Raw genomic sequence first — 25,005 nt, forward strand, 5'->3', positions numbered from 1 at the left:
GGATAAAGAAGATGTGGTATGTATATACAATGGAGTATTACTCGGCAATCAGAAAGAATGAAATCTTGCCATTCTTGGATGGAGACAAGGAGTAACTAAATCTCCAACTATGGCTGTTTTATTTGCTATTTCTCCTTAAATTCTGTCAGTTTTTGCTTCATTTTTGGGCTCTGTTGTTATTAGTATGTATTTATAATGATTATATCTTTCAGATGTATTGACCTTTTATCACTATGAAATGTTATGAACAAAACCATCCCTTGTAATAATCTTTGTATTGAGGCCTATTTCATCTCATGTAAGGCTAGCCACTCCAACTCTATATTGATTACCATAGGCAGGCCTTTTTTTCATCCTTTTATAGTTACGTAATTGTATCTTTGAATTTTAAGTATTTCTTTTGTAGACAGAAAGATCTTGTTTTTAGGGGTTGTTTGTTTGTTTGTTTGTTTGTTTGTTTTTATCCATTCCACCTCTGCCTTTTGAGTGGAGTGTTCAGCTCATTCCTGTTTAATGTAATTATTGATACAGTTGATTTATACCTACTATTGCGCTATTTGTTTTCTACCTAGCTCATTTCTTTTTTGTTCCTCTATTCTTCCACTATCTTTTGTGTTAAACAAAACTTTTTGGATGCTATTTTAATTCCCAAATATTTTAGATGTATTGAGATTTTTGTTGTTGTTAGTTGCTCTAGGGGTTAAAATATTCATCTTTAACTTTCACAATTCACTTAAAGCTAACACAGACTTAATTTCAATGAAATATAGCCTACTGGCACAACTCCATTTCATCTCTCCCCACTCCTTTGTGTTGTTGTCACATACATAAACCTTCATGCATATTATAAACCTAATAATACTGTGTTAGAATTATGAGCTTAAATAATGTTTTGATGTTAAAGAAATTGAGGAAGGAAAAGAAAAAAATTATACATGCCCATGCATAGTCTTCACTTGCTCACATATTTCTGGTGACCTCCATTCCTTCCTGCAGATCAGAGTTACTATCTGGTGTCATTTCCCTTTGGCTTGAAGGACTTCCCTAGTTTTTCCCTCTAAGTCAGGTCTGCTAACAGTTGATTCTATCCATTTTTGTTCATCTGAGGCTGTCTTTATTTTGCTTTTGTTCTTTTAATGATAATTTCACTAGGTTATAGAATTCTTGGTTGACTTTTTTTTTTCTCAGCACATTAAAAATGTCACTCCTTCTTCTTGTGGCCTCCACTTTTTGTTTTTTTTATAAGAAGTTAACTATTCATCACATTGTTGTCCCCTTCTATACAATGAGTTGTTTTTCTCTTGCTACTTTCAGGATTTTTCTTTTCTTTGGTTTTCAGGAATTTGAATGTAATGTGTATAGTTGCACTTTCTTTTATGTGTGTATCTATTCAGTGTTCACTGAGCTTCTTGAGTCTGGAAATAAATGTTTTTCATCAAAATGGGAAGTTTTCAGCCATTTTATTTTAAAATAATTTTCTCCTTTCTCTCCTCTCTTTGAATGAGTCCTAATAAATATATGCTGGAATTCTTGAAATTGTCCTACAGATCTCTGAGACTATTCCTTTTTTTTCAATCTCTTTTATTTTTGTTCCTTGGATTAGATAATTTCTATTGTGATATATCTTTTAAGGCCTCTACTGTTTCAAATCTGCTGTTGAGCTCACCTAGTGAAGTTTTAAATTTCAGTTATTATACTTTCCAACTTTAGAATTTCCATTTGGTTCTTTCATCTTGGTTTCCAAAAGCCAGTTTCTACTGACTGCTTTTTTTCTCCCTTGAGTATGGCTTGCACTCTTCTGTTTCTTGTAAATCTTGTAATGGTTATGTGAAAATAAAAATTTTAGATAATATATTATAGCCCTTATGCATTCTGTTTCATTTTTCTAAGGCTCACTGCATTGTGGGGTTTTGTTGTTTCCTTCTTTGTTTGAGTAAATTGCCTGAACTTAAATTGCAGATTCTCTCTTCCTCTGAAGCTGACAATGTGTCTGCTCAGGTTTTTTGTCTTGCTTTGTTTTTATTTCTTAGCATTCCTTCCTTGTACTCCCCCATTCCCTGTCTGCATAGTTTAGTGGCCCACCATGATTTGGGCAGACATGTTAATTTTCTAAGGCTTCCTTGTTTGAAGTATGTGTGTGTTGAAGAACACCTTCAAAGTTGTAGGTACCTCTCATATCTACCTTGGCTTTCATTTTTCTCTGGTCCTTCTTAGGTCTCCCCAACACCATGCGTCCATGGTTAAGTGACAGGCAGGGATGAGTGGAGAGTTTCTCTCAGCACTGTTATGGCTTTCACCATTAAATTTTGTCTGGAAGATCATTGTTCTAAACCAGGCCTGCAATCTTGGACTCGCAAAGTTGTGGGCTTTCCCCATTCATTCCGAAATGAGGCTCCACTTTTAGACAGCAACGTTGGGGCTTTCACACCCATCCTTCCCCTTCCCCTTGCTCTTTTCCCCTCCCCCTCACCCTAAATCATTCTGCCACCCTGGTTTTAAAGCTGTTGGTTTTTCTGCCACTTTTAGGCCAATAAGCTACAAAGCAACAAAAGATGAAGAAGACAGGGAAAGAGAGCAGCTGAGGCCAGAAGACCATGGACTGCTACCATTCTTACCTGAAACTGTAGTCATTTTCTAGGAACAAGCATTTCTTAATTTTCAGATGGTGGTTTTAGGCATTTTCCCCCTTTATACTTGCTTTTATCCTTAGTTTTGTTTTACTTTGGAAGAGCCAACTTAATATTATTTAGGATATCTCAAGTATTATTTTAGGGTCAATAAAATTGTCCTAAAGAATATAGTTAAAAATCTTGAAATTAATTGCTCTTATTTACACTTCTGTACTGTGGAGAATAAACCTACTTATAAAATTATAAAGTCCATGTCTGACAGGACAGATAATACGTATCTAAAATTAAGTTCGTTCTCAGCACCCCTTATTCACATATTTATCCCTCCAGATCCATGCTCTTGTTCTCCACTCCTCTTTGACCCATGGGAGGTCGACTTTTATGGACTACTTCATGAGGGATGCCTTTCTCTCTGACATCATTGGGTTTGACTAATGAGGAAAATGGGTGGGAGATTGGAGGGCAGAGAAGAAAAAAATGAGCATGTTTTTCCACAACTCCCTTCTTGCTTGGTCATAACCAGCAATGGATGTGTGTTTTGTTTTGTTTTTAATTTTTTTTAACGTTTATTTACTTTTGAGACAGAGAGAGACAGAGCATGAACGGGGGAGGGGCAGAGAGAGAGGGAGACACAGAATCGGAAGCAGGCTCCAGGCTCCGAGCTGTCAGCCCAGAGCCCGATCGTGACCTGAGCTGAAGTCGGACGCTTAACTGACTGAGCCACCCAGGCGCCCCTGTTTTGTTTTGTTTTGTTTTGTTTTAACCGAAAGCCATACTTCTTGTCAGGCAACCCTTTCTTACAGCTATTTACTTCACTAGGTTGCAGTAGTGGGTATTTCTCTAATACCTTCAAGCCTAGGAGTTGTCATGGCTTTCTCTGTTGTTAACCTGGATGTGTTTCACCATCCCTTGTTCTTCTCATTAGGCCAGGTTGCACCTCTGCCAACAATTCCTTCATTAAACTCATTCAATTAACCCTTTTGGTGGCTGCATCTGTTTCCAGCCAGGACACGGACCGGTGCACCACTTCTTGGTGTTCTTGCTCCCATTCTATGTTTCTAGCTCTTAGGGTCCTCCAACTAGAGCTTACCTTCTAGAAATGTCTTCATTTCAAATCTCTTCTTTTGATCAAAATTTAGTCTACCATATGTCTTATTTGGTGGAAGATCCACTACAACTAGTCCTACCGGGAAGGTTATTCCGAGGATGCTAACTGTGTTATCTGTCCTGGGACATCTGAATTTTAAGGGCTTAGCCTTTATAATTTCAGGCAAAACATTTCTAGACATGTAAATTCATATATAGGTGGTAAAGTTGATATTATCTGTGGTGTCCCTCAAGTAAGCCAGGCTCTGAATGTGGGAGGAGGTCAGAAGAGCCAATTAAACAAGAAGAAAAGTTGCTTGATCCAGTGTTTCCTAAAATACATACCTCAGAGCAATAGTCTTGCAAAAGGCTTTGAAAAAATAATAAAATAAAAGGATGTTTCTCTCATGAAATAATTTTTTGAAATACTGAGTATACCCTCCTCTTGAGAAGAGAAATTGTATATTAGCTCACTAAAGCTATAAAAGTTGTATTGGGTAAATAAACTGGATTTACTTTGAGCCGGTTGTGTTTCAAGTAAGAAGAAAATTTTTCAGAATGCTCTGACTTTACTAATAGCCCTCTCTCCAGGGCATTACATAGAAATTTTTGTAATGGGGCACATTGTTTTCTTCTAGAAAATTTGAATACTTAAGCCTTTCACGTGTAGGAAGATGGACTGTATCTCCTATTAGGCATTACTGGTTGTTCCTGAATTTTATTTACTCTTTTATTTTAGCCTTTGATTTTCCAAGAATTCTGGTCCTATGGGGTTATGATAAGTATAATAAAAAGAGCTGAGAATCTTATGCCAAATCCATGCATTGTTCTATTGTTTTTTGACTTGTTTTAACTTCTCACTGGAATAATTGTTTTCTGGAGGGTCTTACAGTGTAAAGTCAATGAAAATATGAATCATCAGTATAGTCTAATCAGATGCAATTGTAACACCATAATTAATTTGGAATAATTTCATAATTTACAACAGCATAATTGGAAGGACAAGGGTCCCTCCCCTTTTTTCATAAAGTGGTCTGCATACCAGCTTCAGTCGTGCTAAAGAACGATTTACCAGAACAAGGAAAAATCACACAGAGAGATAAGTTCTATTTGCATAAAACAAAGGTATTCCAAAGAGCCCTCAAAATAAGGAGGCGTCTTTTATTCCAACTATTTTATTTAGTGCATGTTACTGTAAACAATTTCAACGGTAGACAAATTTATAAAGTGTAAAGTGTAAGTCCCAGGTAATCCCCTGCTAGTAGCTACTGTTAATGGTTTGAAACCCCTTGAACTTTAAAATACATATTCGTGTATGTGTGTGTATATAATATATATTTGTGTGTATATATACAGATATAAATAAATATACTGAAGTGATAAAGATTAAAATAAAATATAGATGATCATCCAAAAAGAGATTTGAAAACTGGGCTTCTTTCTATACTCTATGACCCATTTTTCTGAGTATGTAAGCTCTGAATGGCAGCTGTCATTCTGACGTACTTTTCATTTTCTTTTGGCAACAAGACCTCAATTTTGTTGGCCTTAAAATTCTCCCTTCTTGACAGGTGCCCGTCAGAACTACATACCTTCCCCTCACACTTCCTACATTTTTAACTGCTTCAAGCTTGTCAGGACAGATCTGCTTAGTCCAGCTATCTGCTAAACTTCATTTTGATAACCCAACTCATTAAAAAGTACCACTGAAGCCTCATATTTATTTATTATTTGAACATGACTCATGAAGGCATCATTCAAATATCTGATTGTACTCACTAATGTATTTCATAACACACATAAATCCATACCTAGGCTTTTTTATGTTCTCATAATGTCTCCATGTGCTCAGCCACCTATATTTAATGAAAAGCTATCTTTCCACCCCCCTGGCAAATTTCAAACATATGTGGAGCTATCTATTGCACAGGCACAGACTCCCTGTGTGACCTTGGACAATCTTCCTCTATCTCCTGATTTTATAAATCTATAGAATGGGGAACCTTGTCATGCAGATTGCTTTTCAAAAATATTACAATAATTAGAAATAGTGCAGTGATTTGGATTTATCAACCTAAGTTGTACTATTTTAGAGATGCCAATCATGCATCATGTTCATGAACTCTGTTAAGCCATTAAGGAATCACTCAGCATGTATCACAGGCTGCCTTATTGACCTGAAGGAGTAGGATATACTCTTTCCTGGTCTCTGCCTGTCTCCTCTGCTCTTGACTTCCCCAGATCTCTGCAGACTGGTATGTGGAAGGTCACAGACTTGGGGCAGGGAAGCCCTTAGCCAGCTTTGGGTACTGTCACAACTGATTCACTTGGTTTGAATCTATCTCCCTGTTGGACTATCCTGAGACATACACCTCCTGGGCTAACCATAGGATTCCTGAATTTGTACCTGAATTATTCTTACTAAAGCTGACCTTCTTCATATCCAAAGCCAATTACTGAATGCCCTTGTTTCTGGATTTGTGCTTTATGGTCAATCAGGGCATCCTTGCTGCTTTTCTCTCCACTCTCCGCACTGTTTTGCTCTAACAGGGGGTGCCTGCACATAAATCTCCAGTGCTGAGATCCCTTCTCTCTCTTTTTCTCTGGAGGCCCCAGCTAATACAAATGGGCATCTACTTTGCCCATGGTTCCATGTTCCTGCTTAGGTGATCTACACAGTTCCCTTTTGAGCCTGGGGCTTCTATCCTCCTGACCAGTTATCCCATCTTAGGTCCAAAGCTCAACCCCTCAAAACTGCCACACAGCTGAGCTCTCTTCTTTTGAATAAATCTCCAGTCCTGTGTTCCACCTAATTCTTGAATGAATCCTTCTAATTCTTTGTTGTCCTCTCTTCCCTACATGAACTTGAGACTTCTACTCCCTTGAGCTCTCAGTCTGTGGGTATCCACGCCTGCTTCCTACAACCTGTTACCCTGCTAATGGGCAGTGCTGAACAAAAAGTTCTCTGGCCAAGTAGCTTCAGAAAAAGCTCTGTTAAATGGTTACTCAGGCTCACTTTTTGTAAGACTTACCTAAGCCTTTAATATACTAATATGAATCCATGAAGGTGAAAATAATAGTTCTTCTAAATATACCTGTTGAAGGAGCATTTTTTCTCCAAATTTTCTTAAAGGCCTTGTGTTTTATGAAACACATTTTGGAAATGCTTTTTTAGATTAGACTATGGTCCCTTTCAGTTTTACAGATTCTGATTCAATAATGGTTCACAAGAAATACTTGGGGGGAAAGTGATTGAAGTGGAAAAATCTATGTTTAGTCAACCCCATTCAAAGAATAAAGAAGCACTGTATTTTGATTACTTGGAGGTTGTTTTCTATAATAGAGCAAGGAGAAAGCAGAAGATTAACATTATTCTATTTATTCCATCCTTGTGAGAATATTTATTGAGACTTAACAGCATGCCAGACATTACTGTCGATGCTGGGGCTTTCATGATGGATTAGATCAGTACTCTCCCTGCCCCCAAGAATCTTAGAGAAATCAACAAGAGTAAGATATCCTGCATGTCATTTAATATTTTGTGCTGAGTCTGTGCGTCAGAGGTCTCATTTTTAAGTTTTCCTTCAAGTTCTTAAAGTTTGTGTACATCCCCTTTTGTAGTAAACTGGATTCAGGCTCGTCATTCTTCTATAATTAAAGAAAACTGGGGGAATCCATGAGCAAATATGCATAGGCACACAATATGCAGCAAATATATGTACACCAAAACACATACAAACCATACTCACAGATCCTGCCAAGATCATCTTTATCTGAGTAAAGGTAAAAATAAAACACACCATTGACATATACATGCTATTTTTAGAGCACTGTCCAGAACACCTATATTTTAAAGTAACCAGGGGAGGGGCGCCTGGGTGGCGCAGTCGGTTAAGCGTCCGACTTCAGCCAGGTCACGATCTCGCGGTCCGTGAGTTCGGGCCCCGCGTCGGGCTCTGGGCTGATGGCTCGGAGCCTGGAGCCTGTTTCCGATTCTGTGTCTCCCTCTCTCTTTGCTCCTCCCCCGTTCATGCTCTGTCTCTCTCTGTCCCAAAAAAAAATAAAAATAAAAATAAAAATAAAAAAAAAACGTTGAAAGAAAAATAACCAGGGGAACTTGTGAAAATGCAGATTCCTGGGCTCTGCTCCAAATATTCTGATTCAGTAGGGCTCAGGAATATGCATGCTAAGTGCCACTTAACATACTTATACACACCAACATTTAGGAACTTCAGATTACTGGTTGTGCACTGAGAGCGGGAGCTTGTTGCCAAGCGGCCCTAGATTGGACAGAGGGACTTACCTCACCCTGGTTGCAGTGAGGGTTGTCAGGATAGAAGGCAGGCACCGGGTCTCCCAGGGCGACCAGGTAAAGAAGGCGCCTGCAACATAGCAATGTTCAAAAAGCACCAATCCCTTTTCCTCCATGGTGCCTCAAAGAAAACACAGCTAACAGCTGTGCACACCTGGGCTTCTCACTGTTTCCTCCCTAGCGTCAGATGTTTTACTTTGTTTCCATGTGAACTCACTTGTGAGGAGATCCCTGGATTCTCTCCAAAGAGATGGGAGATCCACCCCCAGGCTTTGCTTTCACTATTATTTTTAAATTAGATTCAGGTATTGATAGAAATCCAAATACCAGAATGCAGAGGCTTGTGAGATTGGTCTTGTCACGTAACACAAAAATTCAAGAGCGTACTGGTTTCAGATCAAAACTCTAGAAGCCTCCATCACCACATTTCCTGTTTGTAACTGAACAAAGTACACACAAAAGATTTCAAGACACAGAAGAGAGAGAAAACTGAGGTACAGTTAAAGACAAGTTTTACTGGCACACTACTTCTAAAGCGACAGAGCAACATTACTGAGGAAAAAAGTTTGTGGGAGCATTTTTAATCCATATATTTGCCTTATGGTTACATAAGGATTTCTCTGAGAAAAGAAGCATGCCAGGTAAGCGGTATTTTTAATTCTTTTGTTCTATTCCTATGCCTATAAATTCACTAAATAATTTCCATGTCCCCATCCAAAAAACACTTAACATTTGGGAAGTAAATCAGTTACATGTTATTTTTAAAGTGTGAGATAGCCGTTAGTATAATTAGAAAATACTTTGAAATATTTTACTGAATATAAGTTGATTATTTTCTCTTAAAAGAAAAAAATGGGAGGTTTTATAATATAAAGCTAGTTGTAGCTTTCACTGGTGTTCACTGATAACTATGCCATTTAAAGTATCTGTTATTTTTAAAGAAACTTGTTGATCATGCGTGTTCCTCTTTAGTTTAGTTATAAAGCTGGTTAGTACTAACCACATTCTAATTCCTTTGAGTTTAGGGATTTTATTACCTTCCCAGACATTAATCCAATTGTCAATATCAGAGAGCTGACCATTCTGCAAAGGCCAGTGAAAATTGGATTGCTTGCAGCATGGATTACAAGGGTTGAATCCCCATCGATTAGCTGGATGTCTGTTCCATGTTGATAGTTCATTCCTCTTTCATTGTTTTACATACTTTTTATTTCTTTAATAAAAATCTTTTTGTTGTAAAAGAAACCACACGTATAAAGTGGGAGAACTATGAAACATACATGAAAAAGAAAAAAATTCCCACAGCTCCCATCACCTTAAAAATTATAAGATATTATGTTGTATTTCCTTCCTACTTTTATTTCTACACATTATATATGGTTTGCTTTTCCGACATGAAATAATAATGAACATAAAAATCATATGTCTAGATTTTTTGCTAACATTAGAACGTAACTACTTCCCTTTTTATGAAAACTTCTGCCTAATCATTTTAGATGAATGTAGACTATGACATTCATTGGGTTAATAACAGCTTCCTTAGTTGTTTTTTTTATTGTTTGACATCTGTGTTGTATCCGGTTGTATTATATTTAAAATGACAGAAAGTTGAAAATCTCTATAGCTTTTTCTATATTAAAGGTTATTTCCTTGGAAATTCTAGAGTTGGAATTACTGAGCAAGAGGTTATGAACACTTTAAGTCTCATTATTACCAAAATACTTTTCTAAGACTGCTACCAAGTAACTTTCATCCTAGCGTGTGTCTCCTGAACAGTTTGGTATCATCTAAAAAAAAAAGTCTTTACTGAAAAAGTGTAATATGCTAGCCTATTGATAATACTTACTTTGATTATAATAAGGTTGAACACTTTCACATGGGTTTTTAAACTATAATCATACAATTTGTGCATTGTCTGATTACATCTTTTGCTTAATTATTGTGCTTTATCATACTTTTAAGATCAATTTGTATGAGCCACTTATATATAATGTATATATAAGATATAGCCACTTATATCTTTATCTTATATAAAGATATTATATATAATCCGTGAATTTGCTTTCCAATATTTGGTTTGCCAAATTTTAAAAACAATTAATTGGATTAATCACACAGCTGATTAATCGCATGATACCTACGTAGGATACATACGATTTTCGCACCTGTCTTCACTTTTTTCCAGGTTCATAGATTAGCAAAGAACAAAATCAATTGTTGCAGTTTTGCTATGCCCTGGAAAAAATAGACATGGCAGTACTATTAGCAGTGGCCATGAGCTGATGGTGTTGGGGAACTCAGGAAGTGTGGGAAGGCCAAAGGCAGTGAATATGGCCTTCAACTATTTCCAGGATTACTTAATTCTAATTTTACGATAGATGTGATAAAATTTCTTTCATACCATTTCCAAGTTTAGATTTTCCCTTTAGAGGTAACATAGGAGTTCCTCCATTGTCGGTTGAGAGCTTCTGCAATTCCACAGAAGAGATAAAAATACCAAATGTTTGCTGTTAAAGACTCAGATCTTAAAAGGAGGGGGGAGAACAATGTGAAAGAAGAGAGTCAGATGATAATATGTTTTACATTTAGACCGGCGAGGTTAAAAAAGAAAATAAGTGTGAAAAAGTGAAATTATTCTTGGTTAAGTAAAACAAGGTATGAAAAGAAAAAATGCAAATCTTTCCTTTTCTTCTACCTACATGCTTTATATTCGCTGCATCAATCAATGGGCCAGTATCATAATTCCTACTGTGTTTCTGCATGCTCATAAAATCAGTATTAGCTGAATCAAATGGCAAAAACAATTCCTGTGGGCTACCCTTTGGCTTAAAGAGTGTGCCACGATTTAGTTACACATTGCTGTTTTTTAAAAAAAGAATTTTCATTGTTTTTACTCGGTTTTCTTTTCCCTTGAGCCTCAATCTCCTTTTTTGAGGACAGTAAGCCTTTCCTTTAGAGACTAGGTAGGACTAATTTATGAATCATCTTTTAAACTGAGATGTTCTTTAAATTAAAGATGGGTCAAAGAAAATGTGTTTCATCATTTAATTTAGTTAATGTTTGCAGTGATTTTAAGGAAAGTCAATTCGGGAAAGATTGTCACTTACTAATCATAACTCTGAGAAATAAATGTGCACAAATTGCTAGTTAATAATAAATATCATTACCCTCAATCCAAGGGTTTGTAAAATTAAAAAACAAAAAAATCATCATTGTCATTATCATCAGCATCATTACTGGTCACATTTCTAGGCATTTTAAATTTCATTTAATTTTCTCAGTATTCCCAAACTAGAAAGAAGAGATAAAAAATTAGCAGGCCTTCTTAAAACATTAAAGTAACATAGTAGTTAAAATTTTGTTGGATGAAAATTCCCAACAACCAGGGCATCTTCCGAGGATATCACCAAGGTGCTTCTCCAACAGAAAACAGTAAGTACAGAAATAAAATGAAGGAGTAAATATAGGAAAAGAAAGACTCATCAACAGCAGGGATTTTGGCAACACTTCAATCTTAATAGGATTTCTCAAGTTGACCAATCCTAATTAGAGTTTAATTATAAAAGTGCCAAGGAGCCCAGTACTGGAGGAATTACACGGTCTTAAAATCTGCCCCCCCCCACCTCACTCCACATGTCTGCTCTCTAACAAATTCAGTAAGTGTTGCTGAAGAGCAACCATGATGTAGTAGAAAGAGGGACCTTGATGTCACACAGATGGGGATCGGACCTCCAACTTTACAATTGGTTTAGTGAGGTTCAGTGACATGTAAGAAGTCACACAGCTCATAAGTGACTACACTCATTCTTTCTCTGCACTTCAAAGCAGACATTCCAATGCCCTGTATTGCTGTCGTCCGTCTCTCCATCATAGTCCTTCCTCAACATACACCACCCACTTTTCAAATAACCCCTCTGGTCACAAAAGACACGTATTGAAGGTTGACAGATTTCAAATTTGCCATTAAAAACAATACTTTATTTACTCAAAAGCCTGGGAGTAGATTTGAGAATCCCTTCCAGTGCTTCTATCTATGACTCTAATGCCTTTTATTGATAGGGTGATTGTGATGTAAGTGGTGGGGGAGGGGGGTGGGATTTGTGGATACTGACAATGTGTCACAAAGAGTCATCAAGAATGCATCTAGTTCCACACCAAACTATCATCACGGTAAGAAAATTGCTGTATAGGTAGAATCCATGGGGATTGTTATATCAGAACTTTTTCTTTGAACTTTCTGGGGTGTCTAAAGTAGATATACACATTCATGGGGTGCAAAAAAGGAGAAGGTCACTGCTCTGACAGAGTTTGCAAGCCAAGAAAGAGAAACCGTTATGAAAAGCCATATCTTATATACTATAAACGTATGCACTTGTCTCAGTTACAGACTCCCTGAAGGAGAAACAATTAAGACATTATATGTATTGCTTTTCTGTTGTTAATTGTTTAAATAAAGGCTTCTGTAGGAGTCATATCTGTCAGCAGAAAGACAATACATTTGCTTTAGCTAGGCTTCCCTCCAGAGTACATGCAAGTGTGAATTCTAAATACAGTGCCTGCCAAGTACTCTTGGCTTTAAGGGAGTCAGAGGTCTTATAATTAAAGCTACTACTATTAACCCTTGGCAGTTGAATGCTATATAGAAACTTAAATTATGGTTTTCCTAGCTGTCATTGCCTCACTAATAACTTCTTGAGGCCTTTGGCTTTTTAACAGTGTAATAGCTAAATTCAAATTGTGTGGGAGTTCTTTTTAAATTGATAAAAGCTTTTTAAATGGAAGTAACTATAATTATGGAATAATAATAGTAAAGATTGCATTTGTTGGGCAAGAATTTTTGAGCACTTTGTGAATCCAGCATTGTAAGAAGCATTATCTGTACTGAACAGATATCCACATGCATCTGGAGATATACTGAATATGGATAAAGGGAGGTACGAAAGTGCGTGTGCATGTGTATTCGCATCTATATGGATCTGCCATTCAAGTTGAAAATCTCCACCATGTAGCTACTCAATACCTTCTCATCTGTGTATGTTTTTTGTTTTTCAAAATGGGGGCATTTGTTGACAATCAAAAAATTATGAAAGCTGGGGTGCCTGGCTGGCTCAGTCATTATAGCATGTGACTCTTGATCTCAGGGTTGTAAGTTTGAGCCCCACATTGGGTATAGAGATTACTTAAAATTAAAATATAAAAAAAACTATTAAAGCTATCAAGAATGTCATGAAATAACAAAGCTTCTAAATGAAAAGCTTCCTCTTTAAAACTCAGATCACATTACACAAGGAAAAAAATCTTGGAAAACAGAAGTCTAGATAGGGAATTGCAGACCCCCCAAATCAATAGGAAAACCAGAAACTATGCTAGGTATACCCTACCCTTCAGAATTTGGCCTGTGTTTTGGCCTTACTGTTCCTGACACATTTTATGAAAATTACCAGGACTTTCCTTAAACCCTTTATGTAAAATGTAGACACATGACATTGATTTGGTTGTTTCTTTGTAGTTGAGAACAAATTATCTTCTTGTCCCAATTAATGGACTGATAGAACTTTTTCAGTGCTCCTTTTAATTACAAAGAATAAAGGGAAACTTCTAATTGAAATACAATTTTGTGCAAATGATAGGATATTTTATAGCTAGAATCAGTGTAATTATAAAAATAAGATTAAGGGTTTTGCCTTGAAGTATACCTTTTTACACTGTGCTCTACTTTATTTACCCAAATCATAACCATTTATTGAATCTATACTAAATACTAGACGCTATGAGAACTAGAAAGAAAAAAAACACTAAATAGAAGGTAAATTGTTAGTTCTCTCAAGGATAAGTTCTAGAGATCTATTATCCTTTTTATTTATTTATTTGCTTTCTCGCCTCTCCCCTAGAAGAGGGGTAATAGACGTATATGGCACAGTATAAAGGGTAACCAAATAGATCAAGACAAAGGAAAACAAGGAGCAAGGGATACAATTAAGTCACAAAAAATAAGTATATCATATTATCCAAGACATTTTCTTTTTTTTTTTTTAATTTTTTTTTAACGTTTATTTATTTTTGAGACAGAGAGAGACAGAGCATGAACGGGGGAGGGGCAGAGAGAGAGGGAGACACAGAATCGGAAACAGGCTCCAGGCTCTGAGCTGTCAGCCCAGAGCCCGACGCGGGGCTCGAACTCACGGACCGTGAGATCGTGACCTGAGCTGAAGTCGGAGGCTTAACCGACTGAGCCACCCAGGCGCCCCCAAGAGATTTTCTTAAGATAGATTGTGTATCAAATGATACATATAGATAGATGGCCAATAGCAATTTTCACATGAACTAGAAGAGCAAAAATGTGACAGTCCTTGAGGACATCCTCAGCTTCTTCTACCTGAGATACTGAATGACATATTAAATAATACCCTCCAGTCCATAAAATTCTTATAATTAATTAAGTCAGTAGCAAGTTTTATACAGCTGGTTCTTTTTCTTAAAACAAGATTTATTTTGCCCTGATAACGTAGACAGAAAATGTACGAAACGTAAGAGAACAAACAGAGTGACAGTGTTTAAATTTTTATTTTCTGACTGTAACCTGAAGTTCAGTTTTCTGTTGCCATTTTAGGGCAGATTGTCAGCTGAGAGGGAAACCACTTTGATATTCTCTTAAAACGTTTTGGGAACATAACTGGGACATGTTCCCAGAATAGAAAGCCATCAAAGCCCATTCTGCTTTCATTCAGAGGTAGATCCGGGGACAACCTATAGGCAGGGTCAAAATTTCCTTCCAAAATCAGTTTTGCATCCTTTCAGCATGTGCATGATTGAATGATCAAGGTTCCAAAGTGTATGTCATAGGATTTGATGCAATAATTCTAGACTGGACTATTTCTTCTTCTTTTTTTAATTACAAATTTTCTAAAGTAAATGTTCTTTAAAGTTTTTACTTAAATTCAAGTTAGTTAACATACACTGTAATATTAGTTTCAGGTATAGAATTTAGTGAGTCATCACTTACATACAACACCCAGTGCTCATCACAAGTGCTCTGCTTTATACTCATCACCCATTTTGCCCATCCCCCCACCCATCTCCCCTCCAGCAACCCCCAGTTTGTTCTCTGTAGTTAAGAGTCTTTTACGGCTTGCCTCCCTCTTCCCCCGCCCCATCTTCATCTGTTTATTTCTTAAATTTCACATATACATGAAATAATATGGTATTTGTCTTTCTCTGACTTATTTCGCTTAGCATAAGAATTTCTAGCTACATCCACATCGCTGCAAATGGCAAGATTTCATTCTTTTTTTGATGGCTGAGTACACACACACACACACACACACACACACCCCAAATCTTCTTTATATCCATTTATCAGTTGATGGACATTTGGGCTCTTTCCATAATTTGGCTATTGATGCTGCTATAAACATTGGGGTGCATGTGTCCCTTCCAATTAGTATTTTTGCGTCCTTTGGGTAAATACCTCTAAATACCTAGTAGTGCAATTGCTGGGTCATAGGGTAGTTCTATTTTTAACTTTTTGAGGAACTTCCATACTGTTTTCCAGAGTGGCTGCACCAGTTTGCATTCCTACCAACAGTGTAAGAGGGATCCCCTGTCTCTGTATCCTTACCAACATCTGTTGTTTCCTGCGTTGTTCATTTTAGCCACTCTGACAGGTGTGAGGTGGTATCTCATTATGGTTTTGATTTGTATTTCCCTGATGATGAGTGATGTTGAGCATCTTTTCAGTGTCTGCTGGCCATCTGTATTTCTTTTCTGGAAAAATTAGACTGGATGATTTCTTTTTTTTTTTAAGTTTATTTATTTATTTTGAGAGAGAGAGCACACACATCTGAGCAGGGGAGGAGCAGAAAGAGAGGGAGAGAGAATCCCAAGTAGGCTCCATGCTGTCAGCACAGAGCCCGATGCATGGCTTGATCTCAAACTGTGAGATCATGACCTGAGCTGAAATCAAGAGTCAGCCACTTTCCCAACTCAGCCACTCAGGATCCCCTGGACTATTTCTAACACAAGACTACAAGTCACCCAATTTAGCCAAAGGTAAATTGTTAATACATCTATCAAATGCTTCATTTAAAACAATGCAACTTTCAGGTCAACTCTAAAATAAACTAACTGCGATATGTGTTCTTAGGTAAACTGTGCTATATTGTGGCATATAACTAGTAGGCTGAAAAAAATAACAAATATTTGCCTAAAACAATAATTATAAATAGTTATACTTTGCCCATTCTTTTGCTAACAATAACCAGACAAAACAACTATTTCATGAGGCCATTCTTGATTTGTGAAGGTAGAACCATGTTTTCAGCATATAAGAAAACCCTTATTTTTCTCTTCTCATAGTAGGACAGTGTGCATTTTTAATAAGTAAAAGTAAAGATATTGATGGGTCTTCAAGGCAAAAGTTGAGTAATGAAGGCATATCTCACTTCATGCTTCTGAAAGTTATTGTGTGTTCTGTGAGGAGATTATTTCTATTCATCCTGACTCTTAAGTCATTAACATCCCGGTTTTATGCAGGCATATATTTCCTAGGGTTGTAGCTGGCTCATACAGCTTACCTCAACTAGTGGTATTGTTTAAATTCCTTTCCCAGAGAATTCACTGACACTAACCAAACTCCCCAAAGACTGATTTTTAAACAAGAAAATAAAATTTTATGTTCATAGTGGTGGACACCCCATAAATTTAATTAGATACCTAGCTGTTAGCACCAACTTCCTTGTATCAAGTTTCTTAGAAAAAATATAATAATCTGTAGGTTTTTTGGTAAATGTAGGTTCAGGGCAGAGAGAATTAAGATGTTGTTCATGAGTACTTTCACCAAGATTACAGCGGCCTAATGTGTTACTCTTCTTTTCACAAGGATCTATCTCATAGCTGCTAGGAGGTAGGTCTTTTCTCAACAGCACTAGAGACAAATGTACTATGATCTTCAACTTGTCTTTCCCAGATTGTGAGTGTGCCTAGACCTCATATTTGATCAGAATTTTCTGTTGGCCCTAGTCATTACATTGTCTGTCTTTATTCCACTTGTCTTTTTAGTCAGTTGACACATGTTTAGTGAGAACCTACTTTGTGCTGAATAGGTTACAGAAATAATAACAGGAGTCTCACTAGTAGTGAGATGAGAATAAGAATAACGATAGTTTCCAGTTACGAATTGACTAAGTCATGGGAATAAAAGGTACAACATAGATAATACGGTCAATGGTATTGTAATAGTGTTGTGTGGGGACAAATGGTAGATACACTTGTGGTGACTGTATAATGTATAGAAACGTACATCTGAAACTAATGTAACCTTGTGTGTCAACTACACTAAAAATTTTTGAAAACGATACAATAGCTAACATTTATGGAGCATCTTACTGGCGAGGAACACTCTTCTACAAATCTCCTTACATGTCTTAACTCACTGAATCCCCACAAAAATAGGTAAAATGAGGAAATTGAGGCATGAAGACCAAGATGAATATGGCGTTCTTTCTGTCCTTTGGGAAGTTCACAGTCAAGTAGGAAGAGATTTTTACACATAGATGATTATCTCAATGTTTGTTGAAACGTAGGGGGGTGTAAAAGATGTCACTTGGTGGGGGACAGGCAGCATAGAGCAAATGCTTCAAAGAAAAGGTAGTCTTGAAGGATGACTCTGAATCTGTCAGACAGCTGAGGAAAAAGGCATTTCAGGCAAAGGAGCAAATATACAGAGACATAAGGACATGAAATGGTAAGTATGGTATCTATTGAGAATCATAAGTGCTTCAGAATGATTGGAGCAGGGTATATTATTGGGAAAGTATAGCAGATAAGTCCTAAAATTAGAAAACCTAAAGCAACATTTTGTGGAAACAGTTCATGGTAAGGAAAGAAAAGTGTGATGTTCTCTATGCTTAGGGCAGAGATAAGAGCAGGTGCCTTCTCATGAAGTACCCATGTCACAGGCTCCAGAGAAAAGACAAAGGGACAACTTCCTCCACAAACCACGAAGGAGGAGACTACATGAGACAGTGTGTGTGGGAAGACAGTAGCTATCAGGATGGGGGTTGATGTAGTGTGGCTGAACCAAAAGAGCCATAAACATAAAGTCAGGGCCAATTAACTAATAGGATCAGAGGCCAGACCAGCCTGAGAAGGGTCTTCTTAATACTGTGTTTAAAAATTTTTTTTAAATTTTTTTAATGTTTATTTCTTTTTCAGAGAGAGAGAGAGAAAGAGAGAGAGAGAGAGAGAGCGAGCGCCCTGCAGGGGAGGGGCAGAGAGAGAGGGAGACAGAGAATCTGAAGCAGGCTCCAGGCTCTGAGCTGTCAGCACAGAGCCCGATGCGGGGCTTGAACCCACGAATCGTGAAATCATGACCTGAGGCCCAAGTCTGCTGGTTAACTGAATGAGCCACGCAGATGCCCCTTAAAAATTTTGTTTTAATGTTTATTTTTGAGAGAGAGAGACACAGAGCAAAAGCAGGGGAGGGGCAAAGAGAGAGGGAGACATAGAATCCAAAGCAGGCTCCAGGCTCTGAGCTGCCAGTGCGGAGTCTGACAGGGGGCTCAAACCCACCAACAGCAAGATCATGACCTGAGCCCAGCTCAGATGCTTAACTGATTGAGCGACCCAGGCACCCCTTAATATCGTGTTTTAAAACCTGGGCCATCAATGGGGCATCTGGGTGGCTTAGTTGGTTGAATGTTTGACTTCAGCTCAGGTCATGATCTCAGGGTTCATGAGTTTGGGCCCCTTGTCGGTCTCTGTGCTGACAGCTCAGAGCCTGGAGCCTGCTTCAGATTCAGTGTCTCCCTCTCTCTGCTCCTCTCCCACTCACACTCTGTCTCTCTTTCAAAAAATAAGTAATAAAATAAACATAAAAAAAATTAAAACCTGGGCCATCAAGAGATCAAAATCCTTTCAGATGTGTATATCTTTTGACCTCACAAATCAAGAATTTTTACCTGAGGGGTGCCTGGGTGGCTCAGTTGGTTAAGTGTCTGACTCTTAGTTTTGACTCAGGTCATGATCTCATGGTTTGAGAGTTTGAGCCCCACACTGGGCTCCATGCTGACAGCATGGAGCCTGCTTGACATTCTCTCTCTCCCTCTCTATCTGACCCTCCCCTGCTCACCCTCTCTGTCTCTCAAAAATAAATAAATTTTAAAAAAAGAATTTTTACCTGAAATAAAAAATTAAGGTTGGATATATAGTTTTAGCTACAGATATTCATCACAATACTGCTTATATAACTAAAAATCACAAGCAACTTACATGTCTAATGATAAGGGATTGTTTAAATAAATTATAGAAAATTCATTCAGTGGAATATAAGGCCGCTAAAAGAAATGAAAGCATATTTTATTTATAGGAAAAGAAGCACACTATAAATTGTTGGGGTGAAAGGAGATAACAGTATATTCAGTATAATTGAATCTTATGTCTCTGTCCATAATCATTTCTATACAGAGAAAAATAATTCGAAGTATATGAACCAAGGTATTCACAGTGATTGTCTCTTGATAATAGGATTATGGTTGATTCTTAGCTTTCTTTTTTTGCTTGTCTAAGTTCACTAATAGTTTTTAATATTGAACATGGATGATATATATAAGTCTGGCCTCTGGGTAGCAACTAAAGTTCATTTGTTTGTCACCAAATATAGTGACTGTGACTCACCTAAAGGGTGAGTGATTAGAATGTACTAGACTGAATAACCTGAAATGATAATTGTGAGCTATCTTGATAGAAAACATAGTGTGTGCCCTCAAATTACCTTAAAATGTGAAAGAATCTAGAACTAGGACTTTTTCTTTACTAGAAGAAAAGAAGTCTTTAATAACAGAATTCATGTATATAACCATTAATTTGATAACAAAGCAGAAATTAAAACCTCTGTGTTGTGATATAGCAAAGAAGGAAACTGAGACCCATCTGGGAACTAAGACGGCTTATTGGCCTCATTCTTCACAATTCTGGTTACATTAACCACCTGAAAAGGACTATTATCAATGGGAGGTAGAGAACAGTCTTTCTTTGAAAGCGTGCCTTAGAAATTCCCTTTAACCCAGCAATTGTATTCCCAGGAGCCTCTTTCTACAGATAAGCTCACATATGTGTTAAATGCCTGTCCAATGAAGTTTGTTGCATTATTGTTTGTAAGAGAAAAACGTTTTAAAAAATCAGAATATCCATCTTAGAAAAATGGGTAGATGAATTATATTAAAACAGCACTGTGTTATTCCATGCCGCCACTACAGATAACATAATAACATGGCAAAAATCCTCTAGACGCACTGGTTAAGTTTTTTTAAAAGGCTAATTAGTATAATATTAGTGACCCATTTTTGCTCTAGTGGAGAACCTTATATGTTATTCTATATTTTGCTATTGCTAGAATTTTTAAAATTTAGACTTAGTATGAACTTGTGTTTTTTTCATAAACAGTTAAACATAAAAACCAAATAAACAATTCTAGGAATGTAGGCAGTGTTGTGCGATACCTAGAATTAGTAGTATATTTTAAATAGTTAATGATTACTGTGTTGTAGAATTCTCATAAATATTTATGGGATTATATTCATAATGAATAAATAAGGCCTTTCCAAACCTTAGTGCTTTTAACCAAATTAATTTGTAGGTTTATTGGAGGATAAAAGACTATTCAAGTCTTCTCAATTTTCTAAGACTCTATGAAACATAAAAATTCCCTTAAAGAAAATAAACCACCCATTTCACCACCACCATCAGTTAACTTTTCCCATTTACTAATTAATTATTTTAAAATGTTTGTAAATTATGTACATTATATATGATACTACAGAGCAGAAGACAGAAATGGTCCTATTCTCTGTGGAGTTTATGGTATTCTGGACATTTAAATAACATGGTGCAAAATTAGAGAGGAGGTAGCAGACATTAGTGAATAGATTGGCTGGTGTTTAAAGAGCCACTGACTAGTTCAAACAAAAGCAAAGTATATATAAATAAACAATATGCAAATCATATGCACATATGTATATGTACATCTATATCATAAATGCATATATATTTTATACATTTAATTATACATATGCCTATGTTCATTTAAAAATAAATATGGAAAGAAAGAAAGAAAGAAAAAAGGAAAAAAAGAAAGAAAAAAGGAAAGAAAAAAGAAAAGGAAAGAAAAAGAAAAGAAAGCAAGGAAGAAAGAAAATGAAAGATCTATTCAAAAACACAGGACCACTGAGGGCAGTTCAACAACCACTACAAGGCCAACAAGTACTCAAAGAAAACAATTATGATTCCATTTGGATTGAATCTGGATGTTCTTGATTTTGAACCAAAGTTTTTATAATCAGTCACCAGTTGTCAAATTTTAGCAGCAACACTAAAAATGTCTTTCATCAACACTGAGAATGTGGGAAACTTGCTTCCTTTTGTTCATGCTGAATGCAGGGACTTACCACCAATACCCATTTGAAATCTATAAGAAACCTTTGTCTTTCAATGGTAATTAATTTCTTGGCAGAGGATTTGTTCTTCATTATGAATAAATACTATGGTTTCAATTGAGGGAATACCCAATTCAAAACAAATTGGTAAGCAGCTAATATATTATAGGTATGTTTGTTTGTTTGTTTTCCAGAAAACCCTGGATGCCACTATTATGTCTGGGTAATTCTAGCCTTTTTGGGATTAGCTCTGATTGTATCACTGATCTTCAATATTTCCCACTATGTGGAAAAGCAGCGACAAGGTAAGACATTTTGAGAAATAGCCACACATCTACTCCCGCATGAATGGAGACTGAGTCACTGGAAAACCTACAGAAGAAGACAATTTTAGGAAATGAGATGCAATAGGATATTTTTATCTGTAGAAAATCTATTTGATACTTTTTTTCCACTCTAAAGTTTTCTTTTTACTTTAAAAATACAATCATATTAGAATATGAAAAGACTCCCAATCTTCGCTTTATCTCTGCCCTGAGATACAGAGTAAGAAAGAATTGTCCTGGTAAAATGTAGTTTTTCTTCTCCAATTCAACAGTAGTTGAGAAATTGTAATTTATTCTGTAGCAGCCATAAAGATGCTCACTGATACGTGATGGGAAGAGTGAAGACTAACTTTTCAAGCTTCTACTCATGCCTACTCAAACCCCTCAGCATCAAGTCAGAGCCTCTAATGTGCAGTAGGACTGTATTGGGATCAGGAGAGAACTAGAAAAGCAACAGGCTGACCCACAGGCATTATCTAACACTCCCAGGGTCAGCTTTTCCTTTCGACAGCTGGTCAGCAGTTTTAACCATGTGGTTTTCATCCTCATGGGCATGACTGAAATAGTGTAGTGTGCAGCAATTGGCACAATCTTTGCACACTATTGGCATTCAACACAAGCGTGTTGGGTGGATGGGTGGATGGATGGATGGATGGATGGATGGATGGATGGATGGATGGATGGTTATGCAAGTTCACCTATTTCTGGGAAAGGTCTTAATATGCTAGAGCCAAAATTCTATTGGGGGCAGGACATTTCTGTGGTAATAATGAATAGAAAACAAAATGTCAATGCTTTTTAACAGATGAAAATAAGATGAAGTTAATAAAATTACATTAGAAACATGTGACCCAGAAAAACTGCAGGGTGCTAATTTAGAACAAGTCAGATTCTGGGGAGAGGCCTTGATCCTCTTATGAGTGTCTTCAGTGTTGCTAACACAAATATAAAATATAAAGAAGAAGACATTATTTTCACGCCTCTCAAAAAAGATAAGAAGCACTAGAAAGTGAAGTGGCATAGTTGAGGTCACACATCTACTCAATAGCAAAGCCAAGGATAAGGGCCCAGTCTGTCTAATTCTCTGTCCAAATTGGTTTCCATGAGCACATTCTGTTTTTACACTGTTGATCAAATGTCCTTGGCCAGAAAGCCAACACTCTTTTAGGATCTCTATTTATCATTTCTATGCCTGAAACTCCAGGCAGGCAATGCTTTTTCATTAGCAATGATTTCAGCAATTAATTTTTTAATCAAATATTTTTTCAAATACCTTTTATAAGTCAGATACATCAATGACCCACCATCCAACATCTTCGAAAAAAGTTTTCTTCATAAAAAAATGAGCTAACATTAGAATTCTTCTTTTTATAATAGCTTAACATGACTATACTTTAATTTCTTCACTAAAATGTTTTACGAATGCAGATAATATTGTCATTTGAGTTGGAAAAAGGTGAACGCAGAGCCACAGAGGTGAAACGTTTGCAGGTGGAAGCCAGGGCAAGAATAACCATCATGAACTGGTATTTCACTCTTCCACTGATTCCAGTGACAATCATCCAGAGATCTGTGTGGGACCAGGGAACAAGTGGGCTTTTTAGTTCTCAGTTTTGATGGTTTGTCCATTGGAATTTATTTATCCATGTTCATACCATTTGCCATCATATGAACTCCTTTTGAGAATTGTTTTCTTATAATGGTTAGTTGACCACTGCTAAAAGACTGTAGACTAATTTTTTAGAAAGAAAAGGAAAGGAAAGAAAGGAAAGGAAAGGAAAGGAAAGGAAAGGAAAGGAAAGGAAAGGAAAGGAAAGGAAAGGAAAGGAAAGGAAAGGAAAGGAAAGACAAGACTTTTTCCTTAAAAAAAAAACAGACTTATTTTATTTTTTTTTCTTTTCAATTGTACAAACCCTTACTGCCTCAGGCATGCCATAAATTACTTTGTCTAAAAGCAGTATGGTAGGAAATAACAGTTTTTTAAAAGCAGGAAATAGTAAATTACACTTATTGTTGTATTTTTAAAATCAATTTCAGTTCTCTCAATTTGTTTTTAGCATCATGGCTTTTGAAGTCAATCTGTCATGAATTAGAACCCTGCTTTCAATATTTACCTGGGAGATCTCTTATACAAGAAGCATAACTTCTCATAGTCTCAGTTCCCTTGTCTACAAAATGTGGAGAATATCATCTATACCATAGGGCTCTTGCCAAAATTATACAGATACCTCGGCACAGTGCTGGGGGCTGAGGAGGTCATTCCTGCATGGCGTATAGCCCACATCACCACTATTGGTTGCCCTGGTGCTTCCTTCCCTCCTTCCACAAATATTTGTTAAAGGCTTGCTATGACTATGTATTATCCCATTTAACTTTAGTGTTGGTTATTTCAGGGAATGTTAGTTCCTCTGGCTTCTCACCGCTCCCACCAACTCTATATTCTCTAGGTCCTCTCCAGCTCCTGTGTCACTTCCTGCCCCACCTCTATATTATCTAACACGTCTATGCAATAACCTCTATTGCTGTGTTCTTTTAAGTCACATACAGGCTCATTTTAGAGTGTTTTCCACAGGCTCTCATGGAATCAGTTCTAACCATTAGCCTACTGCAAATTACTTTATTTGAGCAAAACCTGCCCTTTGTAGGTAAGCACACAACCCTGGGTCTTGCATTTTATTAGCGTACAAACCTCAAATTAGCTTTGCACAGTGCTCACTGATGCCAAAATGCCTTTCATTCTCATCCCACCTCCCTTTTTCTGTTTGCAGCCCTCTCCCAAACATCTCCGCTTCTCCTGACGGTTTTCCCCAAGCATCAGCAGTAACTGCCACCCTTGCTAGTCCACATGAGCAAATAGCCCTTTCTCACACAGGGGTTCCAGCAGACTCTGGGATTAGTTCTGCCAACTGACTTCCTCCCAGTCCTGCTAAAGACTCCTCCGGCTTTGTTTCTCCTAGCCAGACAGACCAGAGGAGATTCAATTATGTTTGCCAGCTTTTCTGCCACGTGGTCTGGGAATACAGTGCCTCTGTATCCGTGTCCCCATGGAACTTTTTATTTTTGCATCTTTCTGCTATTCTTTGTGGCTAAGAAACTTGCAAAATATGACTCCACCTAAGGCGAAGAGTCAGTGAATGAGTTTTGCTGGTGTATTAAATAGCTTACAGAAGAAAATCTCCACCCCAGCAACAATACAGTATCTACACATTCAATCAGGTAGA

The 25,005-nt window shown here is 37.0% G+C and overlaps 2 protein-coding genes and 1 long non-coding RNA gene across 4 annotated transcripts in view; 1 reads left to right on the forward strand and 2 right to left on the reverse strand.

Moving 5' to 3' along the window:
- RETNLB (resistin like beta) overlaps positions 1 to 8,169 on the reverse strand; it is a 51,030-nt gene extending 42,861 nt beyond the window's left edge. The window contains exon 1 of the mRNA XM_045037318.1: positions 8,020 to 8,169. The gene's annotated coding sequence lies outside the window, so the exon portion shown is untranslated. The remainder of the gene's footprint in view (positions 1 to 8,019) is intronic.
- Positions 8,170 to 8,444: 275 nt separating this feature from the next.
- TRAT1 (T cell receptor associated transmembrane adaptor 1) overlaps positions 8,445 to 25,005 on the forward strand; it is a 39,203-nt gene continuing 22,642 nt past the window's right edge. Inside the window, exons 1-2 of one of the 2 annotated variants that reach the window (XM_006936023.5) lie at positions 8,450 to 8,669; positions 21,653 to 21,763. In XM_006936023.5, the coding sequence (XP_006936085.1) occupies positions 8,663 to 8,669; positions 21,653 to 21,763 (118 nt within the window). In that variant the 5' untranslated portion in view covers positions 8,450 to 8,662. Of the gene's footprint in view, positions 8,670 to 21,652; positions 21,764 to 25,005 lie in introns of both variants that reach the window. The other variant, XM_045036901.1, reaches the window with a different exon arrangement.
- Positions 22,425 to 25,005, reverse strand: part of LOC123379946 — a 55,494-nt gene continuing 52,913 nt past the window's right edge. The window contains exon 3 of the long non-coding RNA XR_006585036.1: positions 22,425 to 23,354. This is a non-coding gene — a long non-coding RNA (uncharacterized LOC123379946). The remainder of the gene's footprint in view (positions 23,355 to 25,005) is intronic.

This window comes from Felis catus, chromosome C2 (assembly GCF_018350175.1).
Source record: "Felis catus isolate Fca126 chromosome C2, F.catus_Fca126_mat1.0, whole genome shotgun sequence".
NCBI lineage: Eukaryota > Metazoa > Chordata > Mammalia > Carnivora > Felidae > Felis > Felis catus.